Source organism: Emys orbicularis, chromosome 19, assembly GCF_028017835.1.
Source record: "Emys orbicularis isolate rEmyOrb1 chromosome 19, rEmyOrb1.hap1, whole genome shotgun sequence".
Classification (NCBI taxonomy): domain Eukaryota; kingdom Metazoa; phylum Chordata; order Testudines; family Emydidae; genus Emys; species Emys orbicularis.
This window is the reverse complement of record NC_088701.1, coordinates 669687-685527: the sequence shown is the minus strand read 5'-3', so window position 1 is coordinate 685527 and position 15841 is coordinate 669687. Positions and strand designations below refer to the sequence as shown.

Below are 15841 nucleotides of genomic sequence, written 5' to 3'. Positions count from 1 at the left end.
GGGAGAGGGTCGGTCTGTTCCCCGTGTGGTGGGGGGAGGGGGTTGGTCCGTGTGGCCCCCCACTGACCCTGCTTTTGGTTGCTCCCTTTTCTGCCCCACAGGGCGAGAGGGGCCCGATGGGCCCTGCCGGGCGTGATGGGATCGAAGGGCCCAGGGGCCTGCCAGGCCCAGCCGGACCCCCGGGCCCCGCGGGCGAGGACGGCGACAAGGTAGGTGGGATGGAGCATCGCGCCGAGCTGGGGTCTCCAGCGACGGTTCCCCCGGCAATGGGGACGGTTCCCGTGGCGATGGCTGGTTGGGGGATGGTTCCCCCGGCGATGGCGGGGTCCCTGGGGACGGTTCCCCTGGTGCGGGGTCCTCAGAAGGTCTCATCGAGGTCTCTTTGCCTTTGCAGGGGGAGCTGGGGGGCCCCGGACAGAAAGGGAGCAAGGGGGACAAGGGCGAGGCGGTAAGTACCAGGGGCAGCGCTGGGGGTCGCTGGGGGGCCCTGACTGGGCCCCGCCACCAGGCTCCTCACACCCAGTCTGGCCCGTGCGGAGGAGGCAGGTGGAGACAGGGGAGGGGTGTAGTGGAGGGCTCGGAAGGGGCTGGGGATGCTGGGTGGGTGAACAGTGGGGCAGGTAAGGGGGCGGGGGGCTGGTTTAAGGGCTGCTTTTGCCCCAGCCCTATCTCTGTGCTTCCCCCACCAGGGCCCACCGGGACCGACTGGTATCCAGGGACCCATCGGGCACCCCGGCTCCGCGGTGAGTATCTAGGGAGCGCCCAGTTGGCCCCCCGGGGCCCTCAGCCCAGTCACCCCCCAACTGCTCCCCTCCGCCCCCCCCACCAGGGAGTCACGCACAACTGCCCCCCATGCCCCACTAGTGCCCAGGGCCTGTGTCTGACACTCCCGGGAGACCCCTCCTGCCCCAGTGTCCTGCTGTGTGACCCCCCCCCCCCGAGCTGCGTGACCGCCCCACGAACTGTGTGACCCCCCCCCGAGCTGCGTGACCCCCAGCTCTGCCCCCCAGGAGGGCTCTGACCCCAACCCCTCTGGCCCTGCAGGGAGTGGACGGAGAGCCCGGCCGCCGTGGGCAGCAGGGGATGTTTGGCCAGAAGGGAGACGAGGGGGCGCGGGGATTCCTTGGCTTGAGCGGCCCTGTCGGACTGCAGGTAGGGACGGGCACTGGGGCGCGGGTGGGAGCTAGGCTGGGCTGGGGGGGGCTACGGGTCAGGGGCACTGGTACTGCTGGGGGAAGCCCAGGGCTGGGCTGGCAGCGTAGAACAGAGCTTGTTAGCTCTGCGGGTCGGGAGTGAGGGGCACTGGCAGAGTGGGGGGGAGCCCAGGGCTGGGCTAGCAGGGGCTGCGGGTCAGGAGTGAGGGGCACCGGCAGAGCTGTGGGGGAGCCTGGCGCTGGGTTAGCAGGGGCTGCGGGTCGGGAGTGAGGGGCACCAGCAGGGCTGGGGGGGCAGGGCTGGGCTGGCAGGGGCTGCGGGCGGGAGTGAGGGGCACCAGCAGGGCTGGGGGGGCAGGGCTGGGCTGGGGTAGTGGGGGCTGCGGGTTGGTGCCAGCGGAGCAGTTTGGGGGTAGGCCTGTGAGCTGGAGGGGCCCTTGTCCCAGGAGGGGTCAGGCAGCCCCTATGCCCCCAGTTAACCCCCCGTGTGGTTCTCCGCAGGGCATGCCGGGCCCACAGGGCGAGAAGGGTGAGAGCGGAGATGTCGGCCCCATGGTATGAGCTTCCCCCGCCCCTCAGCTCCCTCTCCCCCCCTTGTCCCCTCCTCCTCTCAGCTCCCATAAGAACTTCAGAACAGCCAGACTGGGTCAGACCAAGGGTTCATCCAGCCCAGTATCCTGTCCTCTGACAGTGGCCAATGCCAGGTGCCCCAGAGGGAATGAACAGAACAAGGAATCATCAAGTGACCCATCCCCTGTCGCCCATTCCCAGCTTCTGGCAAACAGAGGCTAGGGACACCATCCCTGCCCAGCCTGGCTAATAGCCATTGATGGACCTGTCCTGCATGAACTTATCTAGTTCCTTTTTGAACCCTGTTATAGTCTTGGCCTTCACAACATCCTCTGGCAAGGAGTTCCACAGGTTGACTGTGTGTTGTGTGAAAACATCCCCCTGCCCCTCCGCTTCCCCTCAGATCCCCCTCCTGCCCCTCCCCAAGTGACTGCCCATCGGGTGCCCTGTACTCCCTGGCTCTAACTGCCTGTCCTTTCCCTTCTCTGCAGGGCCCCCCCGGCGCTGCGGGGCCACGTGGGGCGCAGGGACCTGCAGGCGGCGATGTGAGTTTCCTGTCCATTCCTGGGGGGGGGGGGGAAGTTCCAGGGGCAGGGGGTGTCTGGGGGGCAGAGGCTGCTGTGAGCCCCACTCCCTGGGGGGAAGGAAGGATGATGAGTTTGTAGTTGCCAAATGGTCCATAGGTTATAGTCCAATGTCCATATTCAGGGTGGCTCCAGTCAGTGACTGGGGATCTCAATCCTTGTGGCTCAGGGTTTCCCCCTCTTGAAACCCAAAGCAGATCTGAGATGCAGCAGGATCGTGTCCCAGGGTTTTTATACATTTCCAGCAGCCTTTCGGCCTGAGAAAACAATAGGCTTAACTCTCCTTCTCCCAACCATCCTGGCAATTAGCACAGGGTAATTTATCCATTAACAGTTCAGATCCAGGTTACCACAACCTGCAAAGAGACATAGAGACAATAATACTATATCACTCCAGTGTCTCCCTAAATACTAATTCTCCTTTGTTGATCTTTGAATCAAAGCTCTAGCAATAGACCAGACTTGTTTGCTGCCATCCCAAGCCCTGAGCACCCAGCTCCCTTCTACCCCTAACAATGCGGCTGCATTTCCCAGCTCTGCTCAGTTACATACTAACATTCGGCCCTGGGTCAGGTCAGTCTGGGAGGTAATTAACCTAATTAACTCTTTCTGGCCCTGTCCCCCCCCCCCATCCCCCTGTCCCTAGGGCCCCCAGGGGATGCCAGGTGGAACGGGTCAGCCGGGCGCCGTCGGGGACAAGGTGAGTTGGGGGAGGGGCACTGGATCTGATGCTGTGACCCCCCCCCACCCCCGCCCCAGTCAGGGCCCTGGGGACCCCAGCTGGGAAGGGTGCATGGGAACCTTCCGCCCCCCAGAGCCAGTTACGGGCCCCCTCCCAGCAATGTCCCTGCACACCCCCCTCCCCTGTGCCAGCCCCCTCCCTAGGGCCCCATCCCAGCCCCCTCCCCTGCCCAGCTCTGGTCTCTCCAGGGCAGTGAACCCTGCCAGCCCACACAGGCCGGTGGGGCCATAGCCCCCCTCCCCTCTCCCCCGCCCCAGAAGGAAAATGAACACTCGGGGGGGCGGGGGAGCAGTACAGTGCAAGTGGGGAAACTGAGTCACTCATAGTTTCCATATAAATTTTACAGAAATCCCCCCCTTCTCTATCCTGCCCCCCGCCTTGCCCTCTGGGTCCCCCAGCCTGGCAGGGCTGAGCCCATCACCTGGGCCGGGGGGGGCAGCAGCGCGGGGCTCACTCTGCTCGTCTCTCCTTGCGCAGGGGGAGCCGGGCGAGGCGGGAGACCCCGGGGCCCAAGGGGAGCTGGGCCGGCCGGTAAGTTCTGGGGCACAGTGGGACGGGGGTGTCTCTGTCTATGCCCAGGACACACGCAGCGGGGACCAGGGACTGGGCCCCCCGGCAGCATGCTGAGCGGTCTGGGGGCTGGAAGTGAATTGAGGGTGTCTGGCCCTGCCCTGAGGGGGCCCAGCCCAGCGCCGTCCTGCGGCAGCTAGGCCCACAGGTTAATGCCACGCTGTCCTGTGTCCACCAGCCCCATGCGGGGGCCACCATGGAGCGGGGGAAGCAGTGCCGGGGGGGGGGGACGCTGCCCCCCAGTGCCGGCCCCGATGCCCGTGTCTCCCTGCAGGGCATGAATGGGGAGCTGGGGGAGAAGGGGGATTCCGGGCTGTCGGGCGCCGCTGGGGCCCCAGGCAAGAGGGGGCCCCCAGGAGAGGACGGAGCCAAAGGCAACCTGGTGAGTGCAGCAGGGCTGGGGGGGTCACAGCATGGGGGGCACAGGAGGGGGCCAGCGGGGCTGGGGGGCACAGGAGGGGGCCAGCAGGGCTGGGGGGCACAGCATGGGGCCAGCGGGGGGGGGCACAGGAGGGGGGCACCGCATGGGGCCAGCAGGGCTGGGGGGCACAGCATGGTGCCAGCGGGGCTAGAGGGCACAGCATGGGGTCAGTGCGGGGGGGAGGGCTCTGCATGGGGCCAGTGGGGCTGGGGGGCACAGGAGGGGGGCACCGCATGGGGCCAGCAGGGCTGGGGGGCACAGCATGGTGCCAGCGGGGCTAGGGGGCACAGCATGGGGTCAGTACGGGGGGGGAGGGCTCTGCATGGGGCCAGTGGGGCTGGGGGGCACAGGAGGGGGGCTCTGCATGGCGCCAGCAGGGCTGGGGGGGCTTCATGGGGCCAGGAATAAGGGGAACGGGGAAGTGACTTCATTACTGACACCTGCCCTCACCCTGCACCCCCCCAACACACCCCCCCCCCCTCACACCCGCCCAGCCCCCAGTTGCCCCCACTGCCCTGGTGTCCAGGCCTTGGGGGGTCTCTCGGGCTCTGCCTCCGGCTCACGGACCCTTTCTCCCTGCAGGGCCCCATCGGCTTCCCTGGCGACCCAGGCCCCCCTGGAGACCCTGGGGTGCCGGTGAGTACCCCTGCTCATCCCACGTGGCTCCAGCCCATCCTGACAGGCCCGGGTCCCCCATGTCCCCCCAGACTGTGCCTGCAAACGGGGACCTGGGCACACAGCCCCTGCGGCCTCGCTGTGCTGCCCCCACATGAGGGGGGCAAGGGAGTTCCCGGGGCTGCCCCAGCACGTGGCAGCATCAGCCCAGTCCAGCCAGGCCCTGGGGGCAGGGGTCTGTCCAGGACTCCTGGGTTCTACCCCTGGCTCTGGGAGGGGAGTGGGGGCTAGTGGTTGGCGGGGGGAGGGCTGGAGCCAGGACTCCTGGGTTCTCTCCCCAGCTCTGTTCCCAGGAGGGGGGCAGTGCTGAGTTTGGGCAGCCCCTTGGTTGCCAGTGGGGGGGTGGCTCTGGCTGGGATGGGGCACTAACCCGTCCCATGTGCGCAGGGCCTGGACGGAGCCCCCGGGGAGAAGGGTGACGGCGGGGACCCCGGCATGCCGGTGAGTGATGGCAGCAACGGGGGGGGGGCCCACGCTGCACAGGCACCGTCTCCTGCCATGGGCTGGGAGCAGCACCCAGAGCCCCTGAGGGAAAGGCCCCGGGCCCCCTAACAGAGGGGCCAACACGTGACGGGGGGGGGGATGTCACAGATCCACAGCTCTGTGCTGAGCCCCCCGGGCAGGAGCCCCTCGGCGTGCCAGAGCCCACAGGGGACCCGCTCTTCCCGCAGGCCTGGCCACGCGCCTCACCGCCTCCGAGGCTGAGCCTGGGGGCTCCAGCCCTCCTGCTGCCCGCCGTGAGCTCTGCCCGGTGGGTCCGGCTGAGCCCGAGGCCTGGGCACAGACCTGGCCCCTCTGCAGGGACCAGCGCGGCTCAGGCAGGACCGGCAGCGACCCCCGGGCGCGTCCCCCAAGCAGAGACGGGCTCGTTGGCCCCCGGCCCCGGGACGGCCCCAGGTTGGCGCAGAGCAGCGAAGGCTCCGACATGGGCCATGCGGCCGAGCCAGGCCCCGGCTCTTGGCTCCGAACGGCCCCGGGAGCAATGCCCCACAGTGCCCCGGCGAGGGTGGCGCTCGCTCACTGGGGCCAGGCCTGCTGGCCCCACCGCCTCCTGGGACCACACCTCTGAGCCTTCAGCAGCCTGGCTCTGCCGTGGGCCCCGGGACCCCCCACCCCAGAGGGAGCAACGCCCCCTCCCCCAGTCGCTGCCAGCAGTGACCCAGCCAGCCTCAAACAGGAGGTTTATTGTACGTCTGAATCCAGCCCAGGCAGGTCTCAGGGGCCTCGGCCTGGCCCTATATCCCCTCCCCCGCCAGCCCCTCCTCCGCCCTTTGTCTTCTGTCCCAGGTAAACAGGCCGCCTGGGCCCTCTTTCTTCTGTCCTTTGTTCCCCCCCCCCCCACCCGCTGGCCAGAACCGGCTGCTCCCGAGCTGGGGGGGCCTCCCGGTCACCAGTTGCTGGGTCCCCCATCTCCAGGCCAGTGTCCGGGGTCCTGGCTGCTAGGCAAGGTCACACCTGGTCCCCTGCAGCAACCCCCCGCCCCCGCCACCCCTCCTTACACACGCAGCACACAGGGAAACTGAGGCACACACAGTGTTCATGCAAACCATCCAGAAAATTGCTCGCTTCATCAGACCAGGGCTCCGCCCAGCCGAGCCGCCAGGGAGCCCATCTGGGCCGGATCTCCGGCTCTGTCAGTCCGGGGGCGAGAGCTGCCAAGCTGCCCCGCTGGCTTGTCTAGGAGGGACGCGCACAGGCTGGCTGCTGGGGCGGGGAGCAGGGAAAGGAAATACAAACCCAGCCACACCCGCAGGGACAAACCAGGGCAGGGGAGGCTGGGTGCGTGGGGCTAGCCGGGGGCTGAAGGTTGAGTGTCTTCTGAACCCTGGTATCCAGCCTGCTCCACCCTGTCCTGTCTGGGTCCCTGCTCCAGCTGGCCTGAAGGCAACAAACCAGTCACCTGCCCACTGTCACTCAGCCCCCCAACTCCCCCGATTGGCTGTCGGGAGCCATGGGCCCACCACACCTGGGAGTTTCTTTGTGTTCAGGGTGAACGTCAGCTGCCCCAGGGCGAGATGCAGGAGCCATGGTGGAGAGTTCTCTGAAAACATCCAGGCAGTGTGCAGCATCAGGCACAGAAACGAATGGGATGTTGGGAACCGTTAGCAAAGGGACAGATAATAAGACAGAAACTGTCCTATTGCCTCTATATAAACCCATGGGACGCCCACCCCTTGAATGCTGCGGGCAGATCTGGTCACCCCGTTATGGATCAGCTTCTGTATGAGGAGAGATTAAAATGACTGGGACTATTCAGGTTGGAAAAGAGATGACTAAGGGGGGATATGATGGAGGTCTATAAAATCATGACTGGTGTGGAGAAAGTAAATAAGGAAGTGTTATTTATGCATTCACGTAACACAAGGACCAGGGTCACCAAATGAAATTAATAGGCAGCAGGTTTAAAACAAACAAAAGGAAGTATATGTTCACACAATGCACAGTCAACCTGTGGAACTCCTTGCCAGAGGATGTTGTGAAGGCCAAGACTATAACAGGGTTCAAAAAAGAACTAGATCAGTTCATGGAGGATAGGTCCATCAATGGCTATTAGCCAGGCTGGGCAGGGATGGTGTCCCTAGCCTCTGTTTGCCAGACACTGGGAATGGGCGACAGGGGCTGGATCACTTGATGATTCCCTGTTCTGTTCATTCCCTCTGGGGCACCTGGCATTGGCCACTGTCAGAGGCCGGACACTGGGCTAGATGGACCTTTGCTCTGACCCGGTCTGGCCGTTCTGACGTTACGCAGGAGCCGAGTTGTATCTGGCTCTCAGCTGTCGTCAGTGATGGTCCGGTGGCTCGCTGGCCATTAGGGAATGGCCAGAAAGAGGCTGGTTGTGATGGCCGAGGGCTGGCGTTTTCTGTAGCTGCTGAAATAAGGATCTGTTGAGAGAGGCCCTTAGCGTCTCCGGTGCGGCTTGAACAGACGGCTCCTACCGTAGGGATTGGTTGCGGATCTTTTCTGGTTGAGACGCTCCTGGATTATTCAGGCAGGAGGTTGATACATTGGAGGGGGGTCGGAGAAGCTGCCTTAGAGTGAGAAATGCCAAGAGCTCGATGTATTTGTGAACACCGGGACGGCCAGGCTGGGGCACGCGATGGCCTGTCCAGCCCAGCACCCTGGCTCTGGCAGGAGCCTCGGGGCCGTGTACAGAACAGGATCCGCCCGGGTTGCCCCGAGCCTGGGCTGGCCCGTGACCAGGTGGCCACCAGCCGCTGACGCAGCTGAACAGAAGGGTGAGGGGTGAAGATCAGCGCCATGGGGGGGTGGGTATTTACACGCGGCTCCCCCACTGAACGCGCTCCAGGCTGGCCGGGGCAGCCAGACGCATCCAGGCTGCGAATGAGGCCGTTACCCGGGAGCGTGATTAGCCACTGGCCCGTCCCAGCCCAGCGCTGGCAACTCTTCAGTCCGCCTGGGGGCTGCAGGGCTCTGGCCGGTTGGAGTCGGACGAGATGGGCACAGCAGTGCCTTGGGATCTGTGAGGCCCAGACTCTCATCTGCCGTCCTGGGCCCCCGATCTGGGGGCCCCCTCAGCGTCCCTGCGCAAGGCCAGGAAAATCTCCCTCCGGCTGTGGCTGCAAGGGGTCTATGTCCTGTCCAGACGCGCGCACCTCCCCTCTCCTGCACTGCGTAACCCTTCCCCCCCCCGTCACAGCGCAAAGTCCAGAGGGTGCCCAGCACCCCTAACAGAGACCCCTGGGCGATGGGGGGACCCCTGGGTGCCCAGCACCCCTAACAGAGAGACCCCTGGGGGATGGTGCCCGGTGCCCCTAAGCAAAGGGCCCTGTGGAGGGGGGGTGCTGAGCTATAGCTGAAGCTCCTTGTCAGTTTCTGGGGCCCCTTCCCCTGAGTGTGTGGGGCCCCCTATTGCCAGCCCCCAGGCTCCTACTGACCTTGTGGTTTGTGTGCAGGGCCCAGCAGGTGCTTCTGGGGAACCGGGTCCCCCCGGTCCCCCAGGGAAGAGGGTGAGTAGAGGCTGCCAGTGGGTCACGGCTCTTGGGGGAGGGGCCCAGTGGGGTCAGGATCTGTGGGGAGGGACCCAGTGGGGTCAGGGAGGAGGGGATTGGGGGACAGGCTAATGGGGTCAGGATCTGGGGGAGGGGCCCATTGGGGTCGGGGTGGGGGGATTGGGGGACAAGCTAATGGGGTCAGGATCTGGGGGAGGGGCCCAGTGGGGTAAGGGAGGAGGGGATTGGGGGAGGGGCCCAGTGGGGTTGGGGTCTGGGGGAGGGGCCCAGTGGGGTCGGGGTGGGGGGCTGCACAGGGGGTGCGGGTGACTCACTCGCCCTCTCTCTGTGCAGGGTGCGGTGGGGCCAGCTGGGCGCGAGGGTCGGCCGGGCGAGAAGGGCGCCAAGGTAAGGGGACCCCCCCCAGCCCCCCAGCACTTCTGGTGCCTCGTCGCGGGCGCTGCCAGGCCTTACCCCCTCCCCCCCGGGGTCGGGTCAGCCCCCATCTGTGCTGAGCTGGCAGCCAGGGGCCCGGGGGGGGATGTCTGGGGGTCTGTGTGCTTGGGAGACCTGCCCCCAGGGCTGGGCTGAGACCCCCCCAACTCGATCCCCCCCCACCCGGGAGCTGGCGAGGTGGGGATCCCTGCCTGGGGCCCAGGCTCTGACGCGGCCCCTTCTCCCGCTGCCCAGGGCGAGCCGGGCACCGAGGGACCTCCCGGGAAGATGGGCCCCGTGGGGGTGCAGGGCCCCCCCGGCCGGCCTGGCTCAGAAGGTCTGCGCGGGATCCCCGGTGCAGCCGTGAGTGCCAGCCTGGTGGGGCGCGATGGGGGTGGGGGGGTGGGGCCGGTGAGTGAGGGGGCGGTGGGCAGCTGCAGGGGTAGCAGGGGGCTGGGTGGGTGGGGGTGAGCAGAGGGGGCAGGGACAGTGAGTGAGGGGGTGGGGGTGAGCAGAGGGGGCAGGGCCGGTGAGTGAGGGGGCGGAGGGCAGCTGGGGGGGCGGCAGGGGGCTGGGGGGGGTGAGCAGAGGGGGCAGGGCCGGTGAGTGAGGGGGCGGGGGGCAGCTGGGGGGGTGGCAGGGGGCTGGGCGGGTGGGGGTGAGCAGAGGGGACAGGGCAGGAGGGCCGGATGAGAGAATTGGGGGGCGCTTGGTCTGTGGGGTGACCTTGTCTGGAGCTGGCGGGGGGTCAGGGACTCGCCCTGTGGCTGGGGGGGCTCGGTTTGGGGGAGCCACGTCTCATAACTCTGTGTTTCCTCCCCAGGGGGAGCAGGGCCTGTTGGGGGCCCCGGGGCAGGCAGGGCCGCCGGGCCCCACGGTGAGTGAGCTCCGGGGGCAGGGCTCGGGGGCAGGGCTGGGGCACTAAGGGTAATGGCCTCTCATCTCTCACAGGGCCCCACAGGTTTGCCCGGCCTCAAGGGAGACCCCGGCTACAAGGGTGACAAGGTGAGTGGGGCCCCATGGGGGGGCCTGCCCCTCCCCCCCACTGCTCAGCCATCTCCCCTTCCCCTCCCCCTCCCCCTCCCCTTGCTGCCTGGCATGGCCCCTCCCCCCAGTCCCCTGCAGGCCCAGGAATGGCCCCCCCCACTCAGAGCCCCCCCTCGGCTTGTTGCCCCCCCCTGCGCCTGGGATCTGCCCCCAGTTGTGAGCTCCCCCGACATGGGGCCCGTGCTGCGGCCACTGCTGCCAGCCCCACAGCTGGCCTGCGCCAGGCCCCATCACAGCCAGCGCTGCCCTCGCTGGGGGCCTTAACCCAGCGTCCAGCCCCGGGACAGGGGCCGGACTCCTGGGTCCTTGTCGCAGGGGCGGGGGGGGCCGCATCCAGCTGGGGTCGTTCATTTGTTTTAACGTATTGCCCCTGCGCTCGGGAATGGCTCGGAGCGTTCGGTCACCCCATGAGCCCCCCACGGCGGGACCCCCTGGGCAGGACCCCAGGGGAGCCCCACAGGCCCTGCCCCCACTCCCAGCCGGCGTGGGGCACAGGTGGGTACAGAGCTCGGCAGCCCAGGGAGCCGGGACTCAGCAAAACGTCCAGTTGGGGGGGGATCCAGACTCCTGCCCCCCCCAGTCCCAAACCAGGAGACTGACCAGCCTCCAGCTGCCTGGCCTCCAACCCCCACCCCCATAACCGCCCTCCCCTGGTCTCTTTGGTCCCAACACCTTGGGGGGGGGTGTCGGTTGCTAGGTTACAGTCTGGCCCCCACTGCCTGTGCCGAGGGTACTTACACCTGCCCTCTGGGGGTCTCTGCAGGGTCACACACCCGAATCCCCCAGCAGTACATGGGGAAACTGAGGCACACACTGTGTTCCGAGAAAACATTAAGAACATTCCCACTTCGGCACCCTGTTTACACCACTGCCCAGAGCGGGGTCCCGCAGGACAGACCCCCCCCAGCTCTGTGGGACAGACCCCCCCGGCTCCATGGCACAGATGTCCCCCTCAGCTAAACCCTCTGCCCCCCCAGGGTCACGCAGGGCTCATCGGGCTCATCGGCCCCCCAGGGGAGATGGGGGAGAAGGGCGACCAGGGGCTGCCTGGCAACCAGGGGGTCCCAGGGCCCAAAGGAGACCCTGTGAGTATGTGGGGCTGGGGCAGGTGGGTGGGGGGCTCAGGCAGGATGGGGGGCTGCGTGTGAGATGTGGGGGCTGCGTGGGGGGTGGGGGGCTCAGGCAGGATGGGGAGGCTGCGTGTGCCCCCCACATCTCCCAGTGCTGGGGACACACGTCTGGGTCTGCACCGTCAGCAGTGGGGTCCCCCGTGGCCGTCGGTCAGCGTCTGGTCGGGGGGAGCGGAGCTGACATGTTCCTTGCCCCGCAGGGCTTGGCCGGCCCCATTGGCCCCCCAGGACCCCCTGGATCCCCTGGGCTCGCGGTGAGTATCACACGGCCGCTGGGCCCCTCGCCCGCCCCCTCCGCGCCCCAGGGTCCCTCGCCCGCCCCCTCCGCGCCCCAGGGTCCCTCGCCCACCCCCTCCGCGCCCCGGGGCCCCTCGCCCGCCCTCTCCACACACCAGGGCCCCTCGCCCGCCCCCTCTGTCCAAGAGAGGGGGCGGGAGCTGGGCTGGAGACCCACAGCGCCACCCAGAGACCCCTGGAGAATGGCCCCCACCCCTGTCCTGGCTCCAGGACCCCCCAGCACCCTCCCCCGTCGCTCACCCCCCCCCCATTCTCTCCACAGGGGCCGCTGGGCCAGAAGGGCTCCAAGGGGTCGCCGGTGAGTGCCCAGGGCAGGGATTGGGGCTCCAGGAAGGGCGGGGAGGAAGGGGGGGCAGCCCCCAGACCACAGCCAGGAAACCAGACCCCCTTCCCCACAGAGCTGGGGGGGAACCCAGGAGTCCTGGCTCCCGACCCACGTGATCTCTTCCATAGCCAGGGTCTGTCAGTCCCTGGGGGCTGCTGGCGCAGGTCCTGCTGCAGGGGGTGGGGGGGAGGCTGTGGGGGAGGGGAGGGGAGGGGCTGCAGGGGGTGGGGGGAGGCTGTGGGGGAGGGGAGGGGCGGCAGGGGACGATGGGGAGGGGAGGGGGCAGCAGGGGGCAATGGGGAGGCTGTGGGGGAGGGGAGGGCGGCAGGGGGGCGATGGGGAGAGGAGGGGGCAGCAGGGGGCGATGGGAAGGCTGTGGGGGAGGGGAGGGGAGGGGCGGCAGGGGGTGATGGGGAGGCTGTGGGGGAGGGGAGGGGCTGCAGGGGGTGGGGGGAGGCTGTGGGGGAGGGGAGGGGCGGCAGGGGGCGATGGGGAGGGGAGGGGGCAGCAGGGGGCAATGGGGGGGCTGTGGGGGAGGGGAGGGCGGCAGGGGGGCGATGGGGAGAGGAGGGGGCAGCAGGGGGCGATGGGAAGGCTGTGGGGGAGGGGAGGGGAGGGGCGGCAGGGGGTGATGGGGAGGCTGTGGGGGAGGGGAGGGGCTGCAGGGGGTGGGGGGAGGCTGTGGGGGAGGGGAGGGGCGGCAGGGGGCGATGGGGAGGGGAGGGGGCAGCAGGGGGCAATGGGGAGGCTGTGGGGGAGGGGAGGGGCGGCAGGGGGGCGATGGGGAGAGGAGGGGGCAGCAGGGGGCGATGGGGAGGCTGTGGGGGAGGGGAGGGGCAGCAGGAGTTTCTGGCTGGGGTCTGACCCTTCCTCTGCAGGGAGCCCTGGGCCCCAGAGGAGACACAGGACCCCCTGGATCCCCAGGGCCACCGGTGAGTGCTGGGGGGCAGCAGGGGGCTGGGAGGCAGCAGGGAGCAGCGAGGGCTGGGGGGGCAGCGGGGGCTGGGGGGAAGCAGGGGGCAGCGGTGGCTGGAGGGGCAGTGGGGCAGCAAGGGGGCCGCTGGGGGCTGGGGGGGAGCAGGGGGGCCAGTGGGGGCTGGGGGGGAAGCAGGGGCTGGGGGGGCAGCGGAGGGGCCAGTGGAGCTGGGGGTCCACTGGGGGCAGCGGGGGCTGAGGAGGCAGCAGGGGGCGGAGGACCCCGAGCCTGGGCATGGGGGTGGAGTTGGGGGCAATGCCCCCTGGCTGGGGTCCCGTCCCAGAGGCCCCGTCCCAGAGGCCCCCGGGGTGCTGCCCGGGCCCCTCACACCCGTGTCTCGGCCCAGGGCCGCCCGGCGGAGCTGCGGGAGCCGCTGCCCATGGAGGGGGTCCGGAAGAGGCTCCGGGAGGTGGAGGGGGAGCAGGGGGACCAGGCGGGGCCCCCCGACTCCGTGCCCGAGGGGCTGGAGGAGGTGTTCGCCTCGCTCAGCTCCCTGCGCACCGAGGTCGAGCAGCTGAGACGCCCCCTGGGTACCCCCGAGAGCCCAGCCCGCGTCTGCAAGGAGCTGCAGCTGTGTCACCCCCACTTCCCCGACGGTGAGCCCCCGCGGGACCCTGGGGGCGTGGGGAGTCCGGGGAGGGGGCCCAAGATCCTGCTGTCTGGCGTGGGTGCTGGGGAATGGGGGGTCCAGGCCGGGTCTGTGGGTACATCTGTGCCATGCCCACGCCAGAGGGTGAGACGGGGATGCCCCTCAGGGGGGGCAGGCCGGGCGTTCGGAGGGACCAGCCTGGGGAAGGCCCCTGTGGCTGCCCCCCAATCTCTTCCCTCCCGCAGGCGAGTACTGGATCGACCCCAACCAGGGCTGCGCCCGAGACGCCTTCAAGGTTTTCTGCAACTTCACAGCGGGCGGCGAGACCTGCCTGTTCCCAGACAAGAGATTCCAGAGTGTGAGTGGGGGGGCAGGGCTGGGCTAGCAGGGGCTGTGGGTCAGGAGTGAGGGGCACCAGTAGCGCTGGGTGGAGCCCAGAGCTGGGCAGGCAGGGGCTGTGGGTCAGGAGTGAGGGGCATCGGCAGAGCTGGGGGGGCAGGGCTGGGCTAGCAGGGGCTGTGGGTCGGGAGTGAGGGGCACCGGCAGAGTTGGGGGGGCAGGGCTGGGCTAGCAGGGGCTGCGGGTCGGGAGTGAGGGGGCACTGGCAGAGTGGGGGGGGGCTGGGCTAGCAGGGGCTGAGAGTCGGGAGTGAGGGGGCACTGGCAGAGTGGGGGGGCTGGGCTGGGCTGGGCTAGCAGGGGCTGGGGGTCGGGAGTGAGGGGGCACTGGCAGAGTGGGGGGGCTGGGCTGGGCTAGCAGGGGCTGGGAGTCGGGAGTGAGGGGGCACTGGCAGAGTGGGGGGGCTGGGCTGGGCTAGCAGGGGCTGGGAGTCGGGAGTGAGGGGGCACTGGCAGAGTGGGGGGGCTGGGCTGGGCTAGCAGGGGCTGCGGGTCGGGAGTGAGGGGCACCGGCAGAGTTGGGGGGGCAGGGCTGCAGGTCGGGAGTGAGGGGGCACCGGCAGAGCTCCGTCCCCTCTCGCCCCCCAGGTGCGACTGGCTGCCTGGAGCAAGGAGAAGCCGGGGAGCTGGTTCAGCACCTTCAGGAGGGGCAGGAAGGTAGGCCGGGGCCGGGGGGGCTGGGCCTGGCGTATCGGGTGGGGTTTGGGGGGGTCGCAGGGCACTAGGGGGGTTGGAGGGTCGGGGTGGGGGGGTGGGGCGTGGGGGGGGAGCTGGGCGGGAGCTGGGGGGTCCCTGGCTAAGGCCGTGTGCCCGGTTCTGCCCCCCGCAGTTCTCCTACGTGGACGCGGACGGGAACCCGCTGGGCGTGACCCAACTGACCTTCCTGCGGCTGCTGAGTGCCGGCGCCCGCCAGAACTTCACGCTCAGCTGCCAGGACTCGGCCGCCTGGTTCCACGCCGGGGCCGCCAGCTACGCCCAGGCCCTGCGCTTCCGGGGGGCCGACGGCCAGGAGCTGGGGCACGACCACCCCGCGGCCCCCATCCGCGCCCTGCACGACGGCTGCCAGGTGAACTGGCCCCGCCCCATGGACCCCGCCCCCCTGCCTGCCCCACAGCCCGGCCACACCTCCCCCTGCTGCCCCCGCCCCACATCTCCCACCCCCTACCTGCCCCACAGCCCGGCCACACCTGCTCCCACTGCTCCTGCCCCACAGCCCTGGGATCGGGACCTAGTGACCGGGCCGGGCACCTGGCCATGCCGTTCCTTTGGCGGAGCCTCTCCAGCCTGGGCCCTGGGGACCCCTGTGCCCCCCCCCAGGGACGGGTCTCAAGGGTCTGCAGTAATTTCTGGATGGTCCCTGTGGCCATGGCTCAGTGGCCGCCTCCAAGGCTGCCCCTCCCCCTGGCTGCTGGCCCCTCCCCCTGGGCAAGGCTGCCCCTCCCCCTGGGCTGCTGGCCCCTCCCCCGGGCTGCTGGCTCCTCCCCCTCTCTGCCCCTCCCCCTGGGCAAGGCTGCCCCTCCCCCTCGTTGCCCCTCCCCCCGGCTGCTGGCCCCTCCCCAGCCCTGACGCTGGCCGTGTCTCCGCAGCTGCGCCAGGGCCAGGCGCGCACGGTGCTGGAGGTGAGATCGTCCCACCCAGAGCCGCTGCCCCTGGCCGACGTGGCCGTGCCGGACTTCGGAGCCGCCAACCAGAAATTTGGCTTCGAGCTGGGACCCGTCTGCTTCATGGGCTGAGGGCACCGGACGGAGCCCCCCAGGGACGCTCCCGGGGCCAGGCTGCCCTCCACCAGGCAGAGATCTCTGGGGACCTGCTCCGGACTGCCAGGGGGGCGGCTCCCAGGGCCACGCTGCCCCCCCACGGGCGCCCCCTCCTCGCTGTCTCCAGGGCGCACTCAGGACCCTGCCGCTGGCCCCACCAGCCCCCAGCCCGAGCCCAGGGACCCCGCGGGACATCCAGCCCTATTAGGGCCGGTGCT

The 15841-nt window shown here is 69.1% G+C and overlaps 1 protein-coding gene across 1 annotated transcript in view; it reads left to right on the top strand.

Moving 5' to 3' along the window:
• The window catches only part of COL5A3 (collagen type V alpha 3 chain), a 47070-nt gene extending 31471 nt beyond the window's left edge, over nt 1-15599 (top strand). Inside the window, exons 42-66 of the mRNA XM_065419607.1 lie at nt 102-209; nt 395-448; nt 690-743; nt 1045-1152; nt 1656-1709; nt 2216-2269; nt 2955-3008; nt 3528-3581; nt 3895-4002; nt 4624-4677; nt 5104-5157; nt 8634-8687; nt 9024-9077; nt 9360-9467; nt 9928-9981; nt 10056-10109; nt 11129-11236; nt 11482-11535; nt 11841-11876; nt 12782-12835; nt 13226-13475; nt 13714-13826; nt 14455-14523; nt 14696-14932; nt 15453-15599. Coding sequence (XP_065275679.1) covers nt 102-209; nt 395-448; nt 690-743; nt 1045-1152; nt 1656-1709; nt 2216-2269; nt 2955-3008; nt 3528-3581; nt 3895-4002; nt 4624-4677; nt 5104-5157; nt 8634-8687; nt 9024-9077; nt 9360-9467; nt 9928-9981; nt 10056-10109; nt 11129-11236; nt 11482-11535; nt 11841-11876; nt 12782-12835; nt 13226-13475; nt 13714-13826; nt 14455-14523; nt 14696-14932; nt 15453-15599 — 2148 coding nt within the window. The remainder of the gene's footprint in view (nt 1-101; nt 210-394; nt 449-689; nt 744-1044; nt 1153-1655; nt 1710-2215; nt 2270-2954; nt 3009-3527; nt 3582-3894; nt 4003-4623; nt 4678-5103; nt 5158-8633; nt 8688-9023; nt 9078-9359; nt 9468-9927; nt 9982-10055; nt 10110-11128; nt 11237-11481; nt 11536-11840; nt 11877-12781; nt 12836-13225; nt 13476-13713; nt 13827-14454; nt 14524-14695; nt 14933-15452) is intronic.
• Nucleotides 15600-15841: the final 242 nt, after the last annotated feature.